At 45.7% G+C, this 8,560-nt stretch overlaps 1 protein-coding gene across 1 annotated transcript; it reads right to left on the bottom strand.

Annotated features, from left to right (window-relative positions):
• Window positions 1-2,383: 2,383 nt before the first annotated feature.
• On the bottom strand, window positions 2,384-7,644 carry Kcne2 (potassium voltage-gated channel subfamily E regulatory subunit 2). The gene is made up of 2 exons (XM_021185649.2): window positions 7,529-7,644; window positions 2,384-3,901 (listed from the first exon to the last, which is right to left on the bottom strand). The coding sequence occupies exon 2, from the start codon at window positions 3,887-3,889 to the stop codon at window positions 3,518-3,520; it is 372 nt and encodes a 123-aa protein (XP_021041308.1). The 5' UTR covers window positions 3,890-3,901; window positions 7,529-7,644; the 3' UTR covers window positions 2,384-3,517.
• Between the last annotated feature and the right edge of the window lie 916 nt (window positions 7,645-8,560).

Raw genomic sequence — 8,560 nt, 5'->3', positions numbered from 1 at the left:
AGACCAGGGGCTCGCCATAAGTTGCGAGACTAGAATCAGCCCCTATCACCTGTTCCTTTTGCAATAGCTTTGAATCTGCACTGAAGTATACTACTCAGGTGTGTAGAACTAGCAGACTAAGCAGAAAGACTCTAAAGGGACCATGGGTAGAAAAACAACAGCAACCCAGCTGTTTGACTTGGCATTTTCATTTAGAAAGCTTTGGTTGAAGTTGATACTGGAGGGAGAAGCTGGGGTAAATGGATCAACAACTGGATGCCCATCCAACATGTTAGTTATCTGCTGTTAACGCAACAAAATGCTTGACAGAAGCAGCTTAGGTTATCTAGACTAGGTGAGTAGAGTCCATAGCTGGGAGGAGAGTGATGGAGGCTTTCCCTCTCTTGGTCTTCTCCTTCAGGTTCCATCCAGGATCCCAGCCCAGGGAATGGTGGCACCCATTTAGAGTATGTTTTCCCACCTCATGTAACCCAATCTATATAATTCCCCACGGGCATTCCCAGAGGTGTGGCTGTTACCCTAGTCTAGATGCTGTGACGTTGCCCATATTAACTACCACATAAAGATGTAGCATTTCTCCTGTTCCCCCTAAGTAAAATTGACTGATTGATGCCCATGTTATAACTATATTTTCCAGTGAGGATGATAAAGTATGTTTAATGAAAGCTTGGGTTTAACCACCTGTATGTGTGCCTGGATAAACAGATAAGCCAAGGGGAAATTTACAAACACTGGGAAAGGGTGTGTGTTTTGTGTTGTGTTCTGAGGGAGACACAAAGCCCCTTAGACCTGCAAGGGGCATGCCCAGCAGAGTCTTAATGTTTGTATTTCAAAGAGATATTTCTACATGCTAGAAGAATTATTCTTGCAGAGTCTCAGTGTTTGCATTTCTAAGAGACATTTCTTTAGATGGAAGAAGAATTATTCCTCAAAGAGAAAGAGAGAGGATTTTGTAATTGCAAGCTTTCTCACTGCTATAAAAGAGGGTTCCATAGCCTGTCGGCCTCCTTTGGTTAGATTGTACAGTCAGTTCTTCCTGGTTTCTCAGGCAGGTTCTTTAAGGGGCTGGATAACCATTTTGAGCTGTTAGAAAGATATATTAATGTTTATTCAAGTCTCTTAGGATATGAAGGTCAATGAAATAATTTGTACCAAGAGTATAGGATATTTACTGGCCAAAGTGGGAGCCTAGTCATGAAGGAGGCTCAGGGAACCTTGACTTGATTAAAAAGAAAAGTCATTACGAGGGTAGATAACCTGGCTGGATACAGCCCCAGGCTAGGATCTCTGGGTCTGGGTTATCTAGGTTGACCATGTTGGTGTGCAACAGAATGTTAGACTTCTGGTCTGAGGAAGGAAGCCACTCATGGCACATCTGCTCTTGGAATATAAATGACTTACTCTAACAGCATTTCGTTTCTCTGGTAGCAAAATGCAAACATGTTGCAGGAAGCAAGTGCTTTGTGTAGATTACATCTCCTTCTCTAAAGGGACAAACATTGTAGTTGGTTTTATGGTGTGTGGCCACCAAAACTCATGTTAAAACTTGAGATGAGAGGGAGGTCTGGCCTTTGGTGGAGGGAGCTTTACCCTCACTGGGCTGCCCTGCACTACCAGGGCACACACCGTTATAATGAGGGTGTGTCTGGTGTCTATCTGGTCATCCTCTTTCTGTCATATATTAAAGCCATATGATATCTTCAGCAGGAACCTCAGACGCTGATACCTATGCTCTTAGTCTTCCCAGCCTCCAAAACCACGCACGGACTCAGAATAACCCCTACAAATCATTGTCAGGCACTGTCTAACGAGAACAGAAATGGTTCTCTTTGACTCTTGTTTTTGTACTCTGAGGCTGGAGGACCTACTCACAATGGGTGGGCCCTGGCCATGGCAGAGTAAAGACATGGGATATGGACCATGGGATATGGATGCTAAGGACCAACATGTCTCTCGTTTTTCCTGGATGTCCTACCTGCAGCTATTATGTCTTCGTCCTTGTGTCTCTGTTCCAGCCATGTCCACTTCCTGTTGAGCTCTGTTAAGACTTGTCACATTTGAGTACACAGCTGACTCCTCCCCCCTCCCGTGTGTGTGTGTGTGTGTGTGTGTGTGTGTGAGCTCTTCCACCTCTGCATTCCCTACTCCCAACCCCCACCAGCCCCTACTGCTCAAGATGTCACTCTCTTCTCAGTCCTAGGTTCCAGGCCAGGAACCCAAGTAGAAATATGTCATGAAGTTGAGTTAATGAAGAAAACATCTAATCTTGATAGATTGCAGTCTTCTCATCTGTAGGTGAAGTGGTAGAGGGTGACCTCCAAGGTCCCCTTCAGCTCTGGCGTGATGCTGGCATATACTCCGTCGTGTAAAATATTCATTTTATTTTCCTAAGGACAGGCTACATTGTATTACACACACAACATGGCGTTGAAGCATATACACATTGTGGAATGACTAACGTATCATCCCACATAGCTACTGTTATGTGGTTAGGATACTTACTATCCTCTCAGTTATCAGTTTTTAAGACCAAAAGGTATGTTACTGACCTTGCAGTGCAATGGGTCTAGAATGGCTTGGAACCTCAGCTAGCCCCTCCCACCTCAGTCTCCTGAGGGTTGGGTTATGGGTGTACATCCCCAGCCCCATTAAAATTTGTAGCCTTTGACCAACATCTCTCCAGCACCCTGCCTGTGGTGCAAAGGACTAAGTAGTCACTGTCTAGCTTGCATCAAACATCTAGTGGGGTGTTCTGTAGCTTCCATCTTGTCAGATATGTGTGAAAATAAGCTATAAAGCGGATCTAAAATTAAATAAAGAGTATGATGTTTAGGAAGAAAGGCCATACTTTTTCAAGCCAGAGAGCTTTTAGAGTTTGAGTTTCTATAAAAAGTTAAAAGTGCGTTTGGCTGCACGGGGGCTCTTGACTATTTGCTGCTTCTGGTGTGGGCTATTTGTCCTTTCAGAGTCTGTTCTGTCCAGACGTCCAACTCAGTTAAATACCAGGAAAGCTATGAATGCAAAATAACCCACGATTCTGTCCATTGACCACCTCGGGCTCGCTGCCCATTCATAAATCGGTAAGTAAATGCTCTCCTGTCAGTTCAGCAAGCCCGAGAGAGATTTAAACCCCCGCTTCTGAACACGTGTGACTTACTCATAAACTGAATCTGCTACATCCAAACTAATATTTCATGAGAAGGAAGGTTGAAAACTGTAAATCTCTGCTCTCTATTCCCTATTCCCACTGCCCCTGCCCCTTGCTTCATGTTTGCCTCTGTTCTCGTGATTGAAATTGTTTAAAATGACATTTACATTGCATAATAGATGAAAAAAGAGATCCTTAGCATAAAGTATCACCCTAACAGGCTCACCTAAGCCACTGAGATAGAAATGTCACTGTGTCAACTGCCAGCCAGGCTGCACAGAGGAACTAGCTGTTTTCTGAGCAAGCACAAGTGGGGCTCTCGAGGCAGCAGCAGCACCCTGTCTGAGCCAGACGGGCCCCCATTCTTTATCAGGGTGACACTGTGAACCCTGTCGCCCCCATGTTCTCATGGATGGTGGCCTTGGAGTCTTCCAGATGCAGGATCTGACTTTTGTACTTCTCCTGCCAATCCTCCACGATGTACTGGTGGTATGGGTCCTGGGAGTGCTCCCGCCGCTTCGACTTCACCGTGCTCACCAGGATGGCCACCACGATGAACGAGAACATGCCGATCATCACCATGAGGTACAGGATGACATAGTAGAAGTTCTCAGCATCCACTCTGGCCTGGAGTGCCTGCTCCTCGGCTGTCGTGTTCCTCCTCCAGCTGTCCATATAAGTAATAAAAATCTTTTTGAAGGCATCCTCCAGTGTCTGGGTCAAATTGGCTAATGTGGCCATGCTTCCCCCTTGCTGTAATTAAATGGGAATAGAGATTGGCAAGGTTAACAGAGAATAGAGGTTAGCAAGGTTAAGGCTCTTCCTCCATTTGGCTACCTCCAGGGAGGTGGGGAGGAGAGAGCAAGTGGAGAGAATGCAGTTTCTAAGCCAGGCTGGTGATGGATTGAATTAAAACTTGGGTGGTCTTTTAACCAAACACAGTCATTTTTATTCATTTTTGAATGCACTGTTACAATAAAATGTAATAGAAGACATAAATCTATATAATGGCATTTATACATAATATATAATGCACAAATTAAAATGAATAAATAGAAGGAAGTTGGACAAAATGTGTACATATATAGGGATACTTATATACCCATATATTTTTGATAGCTGTATATGCAGCCTCAAAGCATAAAGTTACTTAAAACACTAAGAAATTATGAGATGCTATGTGTGTGTGATGTGTATGTGTATGTGTATGTGTGTGTGATGTGTATGTGTAGTATGATATGTATGTGTGGTGTATGTGGTATGTGTGTGTAGTGAGTGTGTGTGTGATGTGTATGTGTAGTATTGTATGTATGTGTAGTATATGTGGTGTGTGTGTGTGTAGTGAGTGAGTGAGTGTGTGTGTGTAGTGAGTGTGTATGTAGTGAGTGTGTGTGAGTGTGTGTGAGTGTGTGTGAGAGAGAGTGTGTGTAGTGAGTGTGTGAGTGTGTGAGCATGTGAGTGTGTGTGTGAGTGTGTGTGTGTGTGTGTGTTGCCATGAGATTTTTCTTTGTAACTACTTGATTAGTTCTGGGGTGTGAACTCTGTTGATGACATATGTCACAATTTAAAAAGGTTGGCTGTGGCTAGTAGACAAACTTTACACACACACCCCAGAAAAGAGCATTTTAGATAGTGATGCCAAAAAATAAACAGAGCTTTCTTCACAGTTCAATCTGTCTCTCATTGCCATCCCCACAGTCTCTGCACAGCTACCACCATCTCTCTGAAACACTGTGTGGTCCTCCTGGAAACGTCTCTTTAGGGTGTGAGTGCCCTTCTCTCCCTGCACAAGAACACCCTCTCTATAAGAAGGGAAGGAGGGCTATGCCCTTACCTTACATCACAGGACTTTCCTGCTGTTCTTAAAATAACCTCTGAATTCCTTAACAAGATTTACCTGGCTTGGCCTGAGCACACCTGACCCACTCCTAAGCTTATCCCTTAAAATACGAGGGTTATGGCTTATGTACATTATAAGATGAGGGATATGGCTTATGTGCATTATAACATAAAACACATCCTTCCATTGCCCTCATTGAGACTCCTGTTCCCAATATATATTTTACATCTGACTTTTTAAAGACGACATACTTATTTAAATTTTACATGTGTGGATGTTTTTCTGCATGTATGTATACATACCATGTGCATGATAGGTACCTCAGAAGGCCAGGAGGAGTGGAGAGAGAGAGAGATTTGTGAGCCACCATGTGCGTCCTGGGAACTGAACTCGGCTCCTTTGGAAGCACAATTCTGCCTCACGGCTGAGCCGTACAGTTCCCGCCCCTCATCTGACATCCTTCCTGCCACTCAGAGCCTGACAGGCTAAAGAGAAAGTTAGCAAACAATGAGATTGGTCCCAGGAACACACCAAGCACACTCTCCAAGAGGTGTGTGCATTGTCAACTTAAATAGTGATGTTTGCTCGAAGGGGTGTAGCCAGAATTATTTTTCTCCTTGAGGTTTATGTATGCATATAGGAAGCTCCAAGTTCACTTTCAGGGGACCCCTAGGCTCCCCACCATCCACAGGTATCTTGAGGAGAGAGACTTCAGCACCGCCCTCCTCTGAAGCCCCTAGCCTGCTTCCTGGAGTGGACACAGTTGGCACCCCGAGGGCTGAGTGCCTGTATTGCACATTGTTTGCTCAGCCCTTCGCTGCTAAGCAGATCACGAAGATTTTTTGTTGTTGTTGTTCTGATTTAATCATAGGCTTGAAAGGGTGCTCGAGGATTAAATAAACACCTGAGTGCTGCCCTCTGTCCAGGCTGGGGAAGTCCAGTCTGAGGGGCTCACTGTTTGCAAACAAGGCACTGGATGTGGCTTGACTGGGAAGTCTAGTGTTTCATGGCCACCGAAGAACTCAAGGCACTGTGTGTGAGAAATTGTATTGGTGGAGACTATGTTAAAACATATTCATATGCTAAGCAGAACACACTATGAGAAGAAATGGAAGATTGGGGTGAAAGGCAGTCAGGGAGACAGAGAGGACTCACCAAAGCTAAAAACGCAGGAAGACATCACACTTTGTACACCAATTTCCAAAAGTAAAGTAAGGGCAGGAGGGATGAAGGTTCAGTGGGAAAATACTAGCTGCCAAGCCTGAGGGCCTGGGTCTGGATGGGGCACCCACATGCATGTGTAATCCCTGTGCTCCTGTGGAGAGCTGGGAGGTACAAGAAGGTCCTGGGAAGCTAACGTGCTAATTTCTGCAAAGACCTCACAGACAGCCGTGTTTGGCACTCGTTCCTTTTCCCCCATGAATCCCACGTGAGGCACTGTGATTTCAGAATACCCAGAGAACCCAGTGTGCATTTGTTGAGCTGTATGAAATCACAATCCTGGGCTGTAGAGATGGCTCAGTGGTTAAGAGCACTGACTGCTCTTCCAGAGGTCCTGAGTTCAAATCCCAGCAACCACATGGTGGCTCACAACCATCCGTAGTGGGATCCGATGCCCTCTCCTGGTGTCCCTGAAGACAGCTACAATGTACTCACATAAATAAAATAAATACATTTTTTTTTTGAGGGAATCGCCATCTGTGTGGGTCTAACTGGTTAGCATCATGCCGTTCCAACTATGGGAACTGTATTTCCACTGAGTCTCAGAACAGGATGGGCCCCTGGGAATGCTAGGCCACCTTGCTCTTTGGAGGGCAGTTCAATGACAGCCTAGGGCACTTAGCTCCATTTGTCTTAGACCAGGGCTCTCAAAGTGGCCACTGTGCCTGGGCTAGAAACAAGTGACTCTGGCCAGTGCCCAGGACTCAGTCTTTCCGACTGGAGGTCACACATTCCAATGACCCACCTCCTGTGGCTGGTTGGTTCAAGTGTATAAATAACAAAGGATGGAGACCACGCTCACTTGCTTCTGCCAGCTGTGCTCTGTCTCCCAGCCACCCAATGATCCCCTCGTTCCTACCACAAATATATGACGTGACCTGACAAGGACGCTCTGGACAGTACAAGGAAAGTCACACATTTGACCCCAGTGACCAAAGCTTCCTTTGCTCGAAATATGATGGATCACGGCCCTTACCCGAGCCGACAACAGACAGCAAAGGCTTGGATTTTCTACAACGGTAGAAAAAAAAAAGATACGCTTACCTCCATTTAGCATGAACCCTTCTTTTTAAAAAGCACTTTCCACATTCTCATCTGAAGGCACTGACTTGAAGAAAGGATCCAGGAAAGCTTAGGAGAGAACGGAGTAGGTAGAGAGAAGGCAGGCAGGCATAGAGGAGAGAGAGAGAAGGCGGACAGGCATGGATGAGTGAGACCACATGCCCAGAAAAAATTTTTTTTTTTTTTTTTAGTTTTCTGAAAAAGGAAAAAATAATGTTATACAATTCCTTTTAAAAAAGATCTATAATAAAGCTTACCTGTGCAGTATGTGAGCAATGCAAGAGACCTTCAGAAAGTCAGGCTCTGCCCCTCTTCAGGACTGGATGTAAATCTCAGCAGGCTGGGCACTTTCAGCTTGAGACCAGTAAGCCCTTGCTGCCTGGAGTCTGTAATCCTGGGCTTTTTACAAATCCTAATGTTTAATCTTATGTGGAAAGTTAAATACTGGCTGGCAGCCGGGAATTAACCTTGATGCCTTGACAGGGCGGGGCACGGAGTTGCCTGTGTGACGTCGGGCTGTGGGTGAAGTGGCTCAAGTTCCCTCTGTGTGACAGTTAGGTGAACTTTTCCTGGGGAGATGCGGGTGGACACTTGCTTACCCCAGATGGGGCATCAGTGATGGACAAAAGTAAGGATTCCACCCATGTCCATCTTGGTGAACCAATGAGAGCATTAGGGTCGCTTACAGAGCTGTGGATGAGAGATTCCTTACAGAACCGTTGGTATTCCCCCAATGGCTGCACAATTAAAGCGTCTCCCACCATGATTGGATGAAGATTTCCCCAGGGCTGCATGGATGGAGCCTCCAACCCTTCAGCCAATGGTCCACACTGTATATAGTCAGCACCTCCTGATCTGGATTGCATACTGCCAGAAGGGGAGGGTACAGAAAAGAGTGAATAGAATCTCAAACGAAGTCCTGTGAGCCTCCCCAACACCTCGAAGGGAAGGTCTGTGGGCTCCAGCAGCCATCTTGTTGAGGGTCAGAGGTGGTCAACGTCGATTCTGATCAAGATGGAAGCCATGCTCGGAGCATTCCACAACAGAGACCCAGGATGCCCTCCTGCACCAGTTAACAACAAAGACAGTCCCTCACAGACGCACTCTCAGGCCAATCTGATCTAGGCAAGTCTTTCATTGAGCTGTTTCCCCAGATAACTCTGCACCAACTTCCCAGGATGCCCTTTGTTCCCTGCATAAGACAAGGCAAAAGCCAACCAGGGAGAGACAACTGGTTTTATGGTAGAGCTATGGGCACCTCCACAGCAATGGAAGCCAGCAGGAAGGGC

The sequence above is a fragment of the Mus caroli genome, unplaced genomic scaffold (genome assembly GCF_978045245.1).
Source record: "Mus caroli unplaced genomic scaffold, Mus_caroli_1 scaffold_17, whole genome shotgun sequence".
In the NCBI taxonomy this organism is placed as follows: Eukaryota; Metazoa; Chordata; class Mammalia; order Rodentia; family Muridae; genus Mus; species Mus caroli.
This window is presented reverse-complemented; position numbering and strand designations above follow the sequence as displayed.

Excerpts from the sequence above, each read along its gene's own strand:
- Kcne2 (XM_021185649.2), bottom strand. The coding sequence starts at position 3,889 with ATGGCCACATTAGCCAATTTGACCCAGACACTGGAGGATGCCTTCAAA.